The 12,617-nt window shown below is 30.5% G+C and overlaps 2 protein-coding genes across 4 annotated transcripts; both read left to right on the forward strand.

Annotated features, from left to right (window-relative positions):
- Positions 1-1,071: 1,071 nt before the first annotated feature.
- LOC139785325 (leukotriene A-4 hydrolase-like) lies at positions 1,072-4,565 on the forward strand. Of its 2 annotated transcripts, none has more exons than XM_071724503.1 (10): positions 1,072-1,210; positions 1,289-1,427; positions 1,514-1,625; positions 1,691-1,759; positions 2,014-2,305; positions 2,816-3,117; positions 3,247-3,504; positions 3,588-3,895; positions 3,957-4,227; positions 4,364-4,565. In XM_071724503.1, the coding sequence occupies exons 4-9, from the start codon at positions 1,757-1,759 to the stop codon at positions 4,186-4,188; spliced, it is 1,395 nt and encodes a 464-aa protein (XP_071580604.1). In that variant the 5' UTR covers positions 1,072-1,210; positions 1,289-1,427; positions 1,514-1,625; positions 1,691-1,756; the 3' UTR covers positions 4,189-4,227; positions 4,364-4,565. The 2 variants fall into 2 exon arrangements, with proteins under 2 accessions (XP_071580604.1, XP_071580602.1); XM_071724501.1 differs by having other exon boundaries at positions 4,370-4,565.
- Positions 4,566-6,921: 2,356 nt separating this feature from the next.
- LOC139785323 (leukotriene A-4 hydrolase-like) lies at positions 6,922-11,366 on the forward strand. Of its 2 annotated transcripts, XM_071724498.1 has the most exons (11): positions 6,925-7,423; positions 7,854-7,966; positions 8,040-8,179; positions 8,266-8,377; positions 8,445-8,513; positions 8,769-9,051; positions 9,569-9,870; positions 10,038-10,295; positions 10,379-10,689; positions 10,757-11,027; positions 11,169-11,366. In XM_071724498.1, exons 1-10 carry the CDS (start codon positions 7,375-7,377, stop codon positions 10,986-10,988), a joined length of 1,869 nt encoding a protein of 622 aa, XP_071580599.1. In that variant the 5' UTR covers positions 6,925-7,374; the 3' UTR covers positions 10,989-11,027; positions 11,169-11,366. The 2 variants fall into 2 exon arrangements, with proteins under 2 accessions (XP_071580600.1, XP_071580599.1); XM_071724499.1 differs by lacking the exon at positions 11,169-11,366 and having other exon boundaries at positions 6,922-7,423; positions 10,785-10,950.
- Positions 11,367-12,617: the final 1,251 nt, after the last annotated feature.

Here is a 12,617-nt window from a genome sequence, read left to right on the forward strand (position 1 = left end):
GTTCAAGAGAAGTTTAAAACTTTCAAGCGATCCGAGATTCGTTTGGATCATTTCTGGGTCGATCTTATCACGAGTTGCAGTAAGAAAGATTACGAAAATTTGTCAGTTTCATGAAAAGCGTCATGATTCTTTCTCACGGAAACGCTGCCGTAGAACGAGGTTTTTCCGTAAATAAGCAATGTTTCATCGAAAATCAAAAGAAAAGTCGTTGATCGCTCAAAGAACCATCTATGATACAGTCAATGCCAAGGGAGGACTTGAAAATTTCGTCATAACGAAAGATTTGATACATGCAGCTCGTAATGCGCATATGTGGTACAAAGAGGAGCTTGCACGTGAAAATCAAGGAAAGAGAGATGCAAGAATAAATTGTTTGAGTGTCTCTCGACCCTCCGAAGAGTGCATTCTTTCCACGATTAACCATCGCAAATAAATCATGGAACTATTACGGAATCTACTACTATTACGAATCACTATTATGTTAAGCCTTCTAATCTCATTATGTAATTTACATGAGATATGATTTTCTTCACTAGTTCGCCAGTTGACATATACTATTACTAGTTGAATTGGTACTTGATATGATACGAGTCATTTTTCGATTGAAAAATATACTACTATTTTAAGTGTTAATCATAAAATGTTTAAAAGAGTGTTTATATAAAAATTATTTTAAACAAATTATAGCTAAGTGTTAAAAAACACTAATATTAAAGTTTATTTTGATAATCTGATGATGTAATGTGTTGTAAAATTCTGACAATAACACTCCTCGCCAATAAAACAATGTTTTCTTCCGTTCTGGAGTATTATAATTTATTTTATCTGTATTTTACTGAAAAGTCACTTTTCTATTAACTTTCAAATTATGGATTAATGCCCTCGTGAACATAGATATTTGTTAGAAAATGGTCATGGAAAATTAAGATTTTTAGCCTGGAAAACCTGGAAAAGTCAGGGAATTTTACCGCTCGACTCGACTAGACACCCTGTAATTATAATAAGAATATAGTATTCTTGTCGTGTATTTACTCGTTACATTTATATATCATTATTTATTACTTATATTTCTTTATTTTTATCTTCCTAATTATAAGAATTGGCACGTGTAATCCATACCGATTTAGAATTGATGGTGGATTTCGATCAAAGAGTTCTTAAAGGAAAAGCGATTTTGACTATAACAAGGCAACCTTCAATTAATCAGATAGTAAGTAGATATTTCCTTTCATATCGAGTAAAAATTTTGACTGCAAGTTATTTATAATATGTAATATCGAATAATTAGATTTTAGATAACCTCGGACTTGTTATATCAAGTGTCACTCTTGATGGAAAACATTTACATCATCATATTGGAATTATTCTGCCTTTGGAAATGCAATTCACGTAAATTTGCCATCAATTATTGGCACTGATAACCCTGAGTAAATATAAAATATTTTTAAAGAAATATATTTACTAAAAGTTATTGATGTAAGAATTGATGACACCCACCATACGATATTTTCAGCTGTAAAATTGAAATTGAATATAAAACAACTCCACAGTCAGATGCATTATATTGGCTAACAGCCGCGCAAACTGGCGATGGTAGACATCCCTTTCTACTGTCTAACAACAAGGTAAATTGGCTAAAAAGACATTTTCTATATCAACATAGATTATTTAAAAGCTTCTATTTTTTCAGCTAATTTACGCTCGATCATGGTTTCCTTGCCAGGACACCCCATCTGTCAAATTTACGTACTCTGCTATGGTAAGAATTTAAACACAGGTGGTATTAGCATGCTTCCAACATTTATTTGTTTACATAAAATCAATGACATTCGATTAATTACTACTGACATTATTGATAAAAGTAATATTGACGAAGAAATGGACTGCATTAGTAAAAAAGAAATTTTTAGAACGTTTTTAGAAATAAATGCCTATATTTTCTTAGAAACTGCTTCAGATAAACTTAAAATAAAATATGTATTTAATTTTTATATACGTATATTTTATTTTTAGATTTGGGTACAAAAACCTTATACAGTTCTAATGTCCGCCCTTTCGCAAGGTATACACAAAGGTCCAAAACTAGATGTACATGTATTCCGTCAAGAGAAACCGATACCATCTTATGCGGTGGTTATTGCTGTGGGTTCATTACGGACAAAAACACTTGATGAAGGAATAAGTATATTTACCGAAGAGAACATTTTTCGGTCTACTTATGTCAATGATTTTCATTACACTGTGATTGAAACCATGTTGCAAATTGCCGACGAGTTGTGTGGACACTGTGGACTTTATGTGTGGGGTAAGATATTGACTAGATTTTTTAATATTATTTATTTAAATAGAATTAAATTTAAATTTCTTTAATTTTTTTAAAATCATTTTGATATGTTTATTTAAATTTATACGTATATATAATGAATTTTTATTTTTCTGCATTATCGCACTGCAAACCCAAGTGTATTAATTTTAGTTGATGCTTTTCATACACATTTCTTGCCGTTTTAAATCATGCCATTTAACACAATTGGACATATTAACTTTTAATTTTATATGATTATGCATGGTCAGTGACGTAATTCAACACATAAAGAAGCGTGTTAAAAGAGCTTCAGTCAAATGTGTCATTTTAGGGCCAGTTTCACCAACGTCGATTAACTCTTTTTAAGGACAGTTAGATAGCGATGAAGAGTGAGTTAATCGAAGGTTACAGAAGATTAGACGTTTGTGTATAAAAATAACGCACTTGGATTTGCAGGGCAATCTTTCTTTTGTTTTTTTCTTATTTATACATTTAAAATAATATATCTAGGTAGATACGATATATGCGTGCTTCCACCAAGTATCGCCCATTTCGAAATAGAATGTCCATGCGTGACATTTATTTCGCCGACTCTACTTGGCGGAGATCGTTCTTACGTCAGTTATTCGCTAGCTCGGAACATCTCACAGAGCTGGGCAGGAAATTTTGTTACGTGTGAGAATTATCAGCATTTATGGTTAAATAAGAGTTTCAGCCTTTTTATTTCCAGAAAAATTAGACGCAACGTTTTGTATCATGATGGCATAGATGCTTTTCATCAATGGGAAGGATTAGAGAATTTTAATAGTTTGGTAAAATATTCACTTTGACTAAATAAAGAAATAAAATAACAAATAATGTATGCACTATAAACACACACTCAATTTCTGAATTCTTATTCGATTATTTTTTCATATTGTATTGTGTAAATTGTATTGTAGGTCCAAGAACGCAAAAATGTCAACAAGCTAAGATGCTTATTACCAAATTTGGAATATTTGTCTGCACCTGACATAGCCACTAAATATGTGTCTTACGAGAGGGGATATTTTCTCTTATGTCATCTGGAGAATATATTAGGAGGACCCACATTATTCGAACCATTTCTTATTTCGTATTTTCGTAAATTTGCATACGAAAGTATAAACACTAAGGATTGGACAGACTATTTGTATAAATATTTTTCTAACAAAAAAAAGGTAACATCTTTTTTATACATACAAACTACAGTTTTATCAGTATCTATATGTTTAACATTAAATAATGACTTTTTTTTTTTCAGATGTTAGATGGTGTTGATTTGCACTCGTGGTTTGGTGACACTTTTTCCACACCTATCATGCCCCATTTGTTGCAAATGTCCTCTTTGTGGGAAGATAAGCGTTTCAGATTAATTAAAAAATGGATCAATTCGGATAATCGTGTTCATAATGTACCTCCTCCCGTGACAGCAGACGATAGGAACTTCTGTAACGTTCAGAAAATAATATTATTAAACGACCTACATTCTTGTTATTGGAGTCTGACCATAGAAGAACTGGATCGTACTTACGATAATTTCTTCCGCGGTACCAAAAATGGAAAAATACGGTAAATATGCATATCCTCATTTAAATTGATTCGCAATTGCTTAATGTAAAATGCATCACAGATTTCTTTGGCTGCTATTGTGCATTAAAGTTCGATGGGCTGACAAAGTTGCACTAGCTTTGAACTTTGCTACGGAACATTGTTCGCCAAATTATGCATGTCCTATATTTCAACATTTGTACGAATGGGAAGAAATGCGTGAAGAAGCGATTGAAACATATAATCGCAATAAAGGAAAGATGTTGAATGAAACCCGGGAGAAAATCGGCCAAATTCTACACCAAAGCTTATAATTATTTTTGCAACAATTGGCCTGATTTTATTTTTAATGGGTAAGTCATTAGTAACTGCAATATATAATTAATTCTTTTACTATATAAAGGAGACTCTTAAAAAATGTAGAAATATTTATGAAGCTAATTTGGTAGAGACAAATTTCCACACCCCGCGTTTATTTCATTTTCTGAGTTGCAGAGCCAACGATAGGAAATAACTGGATTCACGATGATGCCTGATGACAATTCCCATTGAATCGTCGAGTAATATTTAAGTTTGTAAAAGAAAATATATCTCTTATATACAGAATATCATAATTAATGTATACAGAAACAACATGTAATTATCGTAGTAGAGTAATTTATTGTATTAAACATAAATGTTTCAGCATAAATCTTTAAACTTCAATTTTCTCACAATAGACTACGTATTACTTCAACTAATATGTCAAATCTTGACAAAGAGATCGAATCCTAGATATACGTAAATGAATTCTTGATACTATCTGCTTGAATCGCGTATGCATACCTCGCATTTTCTCCATTCGATGAATAATATTTATTATATAGGGTAAAAATACTAAAAATAGTTATTACCTTATAATCTCAATTTCAGAAAAATTTATAATATGTATGTTGTTGACATCAATTTTTTATATATTTATAATATTTATAACAGAAAATTAATTTAGTTAGGAAATTAATTTTTCTTTCCTAATGCTTAAAAAACAGCTGTAACATGTATTCGTTGATTTTTCTGATAATCCTATAAAAATTTAAAGTTTGTTAGATTTTAATTATTGCTAATAAAATATCTGCGAAATTATTCGATTTGTAGCGGATTTGTGCGCTAGAATTGAACATATTATAATATGAGAGTAGATCAAAAAATAACTTTCTTTTCAACCATAAAATTACATTTAATACATTTAAAAAAACATAGAGAGTAAATCAAAGTTTTGATTTAAAATAACGCTAAAAAGTAATATACAATAATATATTTGTGTATACGAATGATGAAGGAATTATGTATGCATCATAGAAATTATATATTAATGTGTATGTGGAGAGCTATGGCATAGTAAGCAATGTATATTTTGTACACACACATATATATATATATATATATATATAAGAACAAGCACAGGTATTAAGGAACCAACTCTTGAAGAATATGCAAAATGTTTATTAATACATAAATGCGTGTATGTATACGTGTAAAAGTACAATTAACTATTTCTTTACGTAGTTACTTTTAATACATTAAGACATTTGTTCCAGCGATTCATTAATTTGAAGATTCCATCTTTGGAAAAATTTCGTCCATGTCATGTATATGTATAATAGAAGAGCGATGTTACTGCTTCCTTACGTTTTTCATATCGCTTTCAATTTTTTTTATCGCTTTCTTGCAACAACAATCTAAAAGACTAATAAAAAATGGTAGTCAAAGCCTGAAAGGTCCGTACCTACTGTGGATGAGATAAAATTTCCCAACAAAATTGCTGCACAAGGGATGTCGTCTGCGTTGATACGTGCGGCCTTTTTCCATTGTGCAAAATAATAATGCTATTAGGCAGTCTTCCACGTCTCTTGGATTTTACCGCTCTTCTAAGCTCTTTGTGAATTTCACTGGAAAATCGCCCCTTTGCAATTAAGAAAGGAATTGCAGCACGAATTACAACTTTGAAGTGCGAACTTTAGCGTACGCGACATTTTATCAAAATTCCAGGTGTGTTGGCAGATATATACCTAACATACATAACATACTGAAACCGTTTGTTCATATCTCATGTATTAACCAATGTCACAAGCGCTATAGATTTCACGCAGACACATGAAGCAAAAATCAAACGTAATTCTTTGTCTCTTTACATATTATCTATTTAAGTAAGTATCTATTTAATTACGACACCAACTAGCTTCTTATTCTTCAATATGTCATAAGTAAACATATTCTATTGCACAAAAAATAGTATTAAACATATAAATATATCGCTTAATTTTTCTAAATAAGTGCTACTTTATTATGTACTCGTTACTGTATTTATCTCATTTTTTTGTTAGAAATTTTGTATATTTTTTATGCGTTTTAAACTGCATTTCTTCCTTATTGTTTCTCCTATTATTACATATGAATTGCTCAACAGCATAACCATAATGCTCTCTAATATTCTGTTTCGGCTTAGGGTTTAAAATAAAAAAAAATTAAAAGAATATTCGTTGCATGTGGACGGACGAGAAATCTTTTTTATCGCCTATTCATTCACTTTATTCTGTCATAGGCGCCCATACAACTTTTTCAAGGGGGGTGAGGGGAGGACAGAGCGCTCTAATACTGAGGGATACTATTTTTGTTCAGGTTGTGAAAGATTGGAAGTTAAGAAATAAGATATTTAATTTGGTATAAATTATAAAAATTCTACAAATTGTAAAGTACTTATTTGAAAAAAACGATGAAATATAATTATTCGGAAAAGGCAAATTTCAAATTTCTTGAATTTCTTGGCTTCCAGGAGGTTGATTAATTTTGAAACGGGGTGAAAATTACAAAAGTGAACAAATTTACTAAATTACAAATAAAATCGTTGATACTCTAGTAAATTTCATAATAACCCTCAGAAGATAAAATCCCATTTATCGATCATTCAGAAAAGATAACAGTTCTCAATGTTTCCATGCATATGGAATTTTTCGATTAATACAAAGCTCTGCCAGACAAAGGTATTTTTAAATAATATTTGTTAAAGAAATATTCATGCAGATTTTTACTCTTGTATAAATTAAAAAAAAAAGTTATCTGATTGTCAATCATATAAAATTATTCTAAATCGAAGAAATTAAAATAAAGGGAGGGCATATGTCCCTCTTTGCTGCCACTCACGCTATTTACCTATTTAGAATAAAGGAAATATGTATCTGAGTATTAAAAATAGAAAAAAAGACGAGCTAGAGAACATATAATTAAAGTAAATAAGTTCCAAGTATGTGACAGTTTTATTTACTAAATTCAACCAATTCGAATTTGTTTACGTGCGAAAAGTCACAGTCACTTTGACGTTCTCATAAACAGAGTACATCGCTAGACAAAAGAAGGTGAGAGAAGTTAAAAGCAATACTGTGCCCTTGTGCGGCCAGTCTAGACGTACATACAGTTCTGTTATCGCAAGTCGATTGAAGAGGCTACAACGTGACTCTCCTAAAATGGATTTTTCCAGTTCTACAAAACATCCACACTCATTTGCGTTACCAGGTATTTTAATTATTTAATTAGCTACATTATATAAGCATAATAAAAATACTTTAAACTTACTTTTATTTACTTTCTTCTTAAAGAAAATACAATAAAATAAGAAAGTGCGGAATTTATAGATGTTTGAAATCAAAATTGCTACACATATACTTGATTCTATAGTAACGTACAAATTTTCTAAATTAGATTATTATCTCACAGTTTTTATTAACTGACAACATTTTGTGCATCTTCTTACACGTATAAAATATATTGTATCTAGCATAACGGTCTGAAAATTGCTTGCATTTTACAAATAAGATATTACACGCAATTACCATAATAACTTTAATTACAATATATTATTGTTTATCGTGTGTATTTACTTGTTACATTTATATATCATTATTTATTACTTATATTTCTTTATTTTTATCTTCCTAATTATAAGAATTGGCACGTGTAATCCATACCGATTTAGAATTGATGGTGGATTTCGATCAAAAAGTTCTTGAAGGAAAAGCGATTTTGACTATAACAAGGCAACCTTCAATTAATCAGATAGTAAGTAGATATTTCCTTTCATATCGAGTAAAAATTGTGACTGTAAGTTATTATTGTAATATCGAATAATTAGATTTTAGATAATCTCGGACTTGTTATATCAAGTGTCACTCTTGATGGAAGAGATTTACATTATCATATTGGATTTAATTTTGCCGCTGGAAGTGCAATTTACGTAGATTTGCCATTAATTATTGGCACTGATAACCCTGAGTAAATATAAAATATTTTCAAAGAAATATATTTACTAAAAGTTATTGATGTAAGAATTGATGACACCCACCATACGATATTTTCAGCTGTAAAATTGAAATTGAATATAAAACAACTCCACAGTCAGATGCATTATATTGGCTAACACCTGCGCAAACTGTCTATGATAGTCATCCCTTTCTACTGTCTAACAACAAGGTGAATTGGCTAAAAAAGACATTTTCCTACATCAACATAGATTATATAAAAGCTTCTATTTTTTCAGATAATTTACGCCCGATCATGGTTTCCTTGCCAGGACACCCCATCTGTCAAGTTTACGTACTCTGCTATGGTAAGAATTTAAACACAGGTGGTATTAGCATGCTTCCAACATTTATTTGTTTACATAAAATCAATGACATTCGATTAATTACTACTGACATTATTGATAAAAGTAATATTGACGAAGAAATGGACTGCATTAGTAAAAAAGAAATTTTTAGAACGTTTTTAGAAATAAATGCCTATATTTTCTTAGAAACTGCTTCAGATAAACTTAAAATAAAATATGTATTTAATTTTTATATACGTATATTTTATTTTTTAGATTTGGGTACAAAAACCTTATACAGTTCTAATGTCCGCCCTTTCGAAAGGTATACACGAAGGTCCGGAACTAAATGTACATGTATTCCGTCAAGAGATACCGGTACCATCTTATGCGGTGGTTATTGCTGTGGGTTCATTACATAAACAATATTTTAATGACACAATAAACATGTTTGCCGAAGAGAACACTCTTCGGTCTTATGCCACTAAAATTCGTTACTCTGCGATTGAAGATATGTTGCAGTATGCCAACATTAATTTATGTGGACCTTATAAGTGGGGTAAAATATTGACTAGATTTTTTAATATTATTTATTTAAATTCAATTAAATTTAAATTTCTTTAAATTTTTTAAAATCATTTTGATATGTTTATTTAAATTTATACGTATATATATATATTGAATTTTTGTTTTTGTGCATTATCGCACTGCAAACCCAAGTGTGTTAATTTTAGTTGATGCTTTTCATTACACATTTCTTGTCGTTTTAAATCATGCCATTTAACACAATTGGACATATTAACTTTTAATTTTATATGATTATACGTGGTCAGTGACGTAATTCAACACATAAAGAAGCGTGTTAAAAGAGCTTCAGTCAAATGTGTCATTTTTAGGGCCAGTTTCACCAACGTCGATTAACTCTTTTTAAGGGGGACAGTTAGATAGCGATGAAGAGTGAGTTCAATCGAAGGTTACAGAAGATTAGACGTTTTTGTGTAAAAATAACGCACTTGGATTTGCAGTGCAATCTTTCTTTTGTTTTCTTGTTATTACGTTTAAAATAATATCTCCAGGTAGATACGATATATGCGTGCTTCCACCAAGTATCGCCCATTTCGAAATAGAATGTCCATGCGTGACATTTATTTCGTCGACTCTACTTGGCGGAGATCGTTCTTATGTCAGTTATTCGCTAGCTCGGAACATCTCACAGAGCTGGGCAGGAAATTTTGTTACGTGTGAGAATTATCAGCATTTGTGGTTAAATAAGAGTTTGAGCATTTTTATTTCCAGGAAAATTCAACGCTCAGTATTGTATCATGAAGACATAGATGTTTTTCTTCAAAGGGAAGAAGTGAAGAATCTTAATAAGTTGGTAAGATATTCACTTTGACTAACAAATAAGTAAAGAAATAAAGTAATAAATAATGTCACCAATTGATAATATTTTACATTGTATGCACTATAAACGTGTACACCCAATTACTAAATTCTTACTAGATTATTATTTTCTTATATTGTATTGTGTAAATTGTATTGTAGGTCCGAGAACCCGCAAATTACGCTTTGCTAAGATGCTTATTACCCAATTTCAATTCACCAGTGTTACCCCATATAATCACTAAATATGTGCCTTACGAGAGGGGATATTTTCTCTTATGTCATCTGGAGAATATATTAGGAGGACCCACAGTATTCAATCCATTTCTTATGGCGTATTTTCGTAAATTTGCATACGGAAGTATAAACACTAAGGATTGGAAGGACTACTTGTATGAATATTTTTCTAACAAAAAGGGGGTAACATCTTTTTTATACATACAAACTACAGTTTTATCAGTATCTATATGTTTAACATTAAATATTGACTTTTTTTATTTCAGCTGTTAGATGGTGTTGATTGGCACTCGTGGTTTGGTGACATTTATTTCACACCTAACCTGCCCCATTTGTACCAAATGTCCTCTTTGTGGGAACATAAGAGTTTCAGCATAGTTAGAAAATGGATCTATTGGGATAATCGTGATCATAATGTACCTCCTCTCGTGACAGCAGACGATAGGAAACTCTGTTACGTTCAGAAAATAATGTTATTAAACGACTTACATTCGTATTATTTGTTTATGACCATAGAAAAACTGGTTCGTATTTACGGTCATTTCTTCCGCGGTACCCTCATGACTGGACAAATGCGGTAAATATGCATATTATTTAAATTAATTCGCAATTGCTTAATGTAAAGTGCATCACGTATTTCACAGATTTCTTTGGCTGTTATTGTGCATTAAGGTTCGATGGGCTGCCAAAGTTACACAAGCTTTGAACTTTGCTACCGAACATTGTTCGCCAAATTATGCATGTCCTATATTTCAACATTTGTACGAATGGGAAGAAATGCGTGAAGAAGCGATTGAAACATATAATCGCAATAAAAAAAAGATGTTGAATGAAACTCAGAAGAAAATCGGCCAAATTCTACACCAAAACTTATAATTATTTTTGCAACAATTAGCCTGATTTTATTTTTAATGGGTAAGTCATTAGTAACTGCAATATATAATTCTTTTACTATATGAAGGAGACTCTTAAAAAATGTAGAAATATTTATGAAACTAATTTGGTAGAGACAAATTTCTACACCCCGCGTTTATTTCATTTTCTGATGAGTTGCAGAGCCAACGATAGGAAATAACTGGATTCACGAAGATGCCTGATGACAATTCCCATGGAATCGTCGAATAATATTTAAATTTGTAAAAGTAAATATATCTCTTATATACAGAGTATCATGCAATTAATGTATACAGAAATAACATGTAATTATATTAGTAGTGTAATTCATTGTATTAAACATAAATGTATCAGCATAAATCTTTAAACTTCATTTTTCTCACAATAGACTACACTGAGAAACCCATTTCGTTGAATCAACTAAATCCTTGTTTGGATATGGGCAAACACATTCTTTAGTTAATATAACAAAAATTTGGTTCACATAACAAAAAATTTAGTTATGTTAAAACATTTTTGTTATGTTAATCAAATTTTTTGTTATGTGAACCAAATTTTTGTTATATGAACTAAAGAATTTGTTTGCCCATATATCCAAACAAGGATTTAGTTGATTCAACGAAATGGGTTCTTAGTGTACGTATTACTTCAACTAAAATGTCAGATCTTGACAAACAGATCGAATCCTAGATATACGTAATTAAATTCTTGATACTACCTGCTTGAATCGCGTATGCATACCTCGCATTTTGTCCATTCGACGAATAATATTTATTATATAGGGTAAAAATACTAAAAATAGTTATATACCTTATAATCTCAATTTCAGAAAAATTTATAATATGTATGTTGTTGACATCAATTTTTTATTTATAATATTTATAACAGAAAATTAATTTAGTTAGGAAATTAATTTTTCTCCTAATGCTTAAAAGACAGCTGTAACATGTATTCGTCGATTTTTCTGCTAATAATCCTATTAAAAATTGATGTTTATTGGATTTTAATTATTACTAATAAAATATCTGCGAAATTATTCGATTTCTATCGGATTTGTGGACTAGAATTGAATATATTATAATATGAGAGTAGATCAAAAAATAACTTTCTTCTCAACCATAAAATTACATTTAATACATTTAAAAAACATAGAAAGTAAATTAAAGTTTAAATTTGAAACAACGCTAAAAAGTAATATATAATGTATTTGTGTATACGAATGATGAAGGAATATGTATGCATCATAGGAATTGTATATTAATGTGTATGTGGAAAGCCATGGTATAGTAAGCAATATATATTTTGTACACACACATATATATATAAGAACAAGCATAGAACTAGAAATAAGGGCCGATATCACAGTCTCCGATTAACGTGATCCTCCGATTAAACTCACTCTGCATCTCTTTCTAGGGGGATAGTTAGAAAGAGATGCAGAGTGAGTTTAATCGGAGGATCACGTTAATCGGGGACTGCAATGTGATATCGGCCCTAAGATACTAAGGAATTAACTCTTGAAGAATATGCAAAATGTTTATTAACACATAAATTCGTGTATGTACATACGTGTGAATGTACGTACAAAATTAACTACTTCATTAATTTAAA

The sequence above is a fragment of the Temnothorax nylanderi genome, unplaced genomic scaffold (genome assembly GCF_030848795.1).
Source record: "Temnothorax nylanderi isolate EJ_2023f unplaced genomic scaffold, tnyl_v1.0 TNYL_tig0780_pilon, whole genome shotgun sequence".
Classification (NCBI taxonomy): domain Eukaryota; kingdom Metazoa; phylum Arthropoda; class Insecta; order Hymenoptera; family Formicidae; genus Temnothorax; species Temnothorax nylanderi.

What these genes read in the sequence shown, in the direction of transcription:
- LOC139785323 (XM_071724498.1), top strand. Translation starts at nt 7,375, where the DNA reads ATGGATTTTTCCAGTTCTACAAAACATCCACACTCATTTGCGTTACCA. An exon ending in AACCTTCAATTAATCAGATA is followed by an intron (nt 7,967 to 8,039) that starts GTAAGTAGATAT and finishes TCGAATAATTAG; the next exon opens with ATTTTAGATAATCTCGGACT. An exon ending in ATTGGCACTGATAACCCTGA is followed by an intron (nt 8,180 to 8,265) that starts GTAAATATAAAA and finishes CGATATTTTCAG; the next exon opens with CTGTAAAATTGAAATTGAAT.
- LOC139785325 (XM_071724503.1), top strand. An exon ending in ATTTTTCTAACAAAAAAAAG is followed by an intron (nt 3,505 to 3,587) that starts GTAACATCTTTT and finishes TTTTTTTTTCAG; the next exon opens with ATGTTAGATGGTGTTGATTT. An exon ending in ACCAAAAATGGAAAAATACG is followed by an intron (nt 3,896 to 3,956) that starts GTAAATATGCAT and finishes AATGCATCACAG; the next exon opens with ATTTCTTTGGCTGCTATTGT.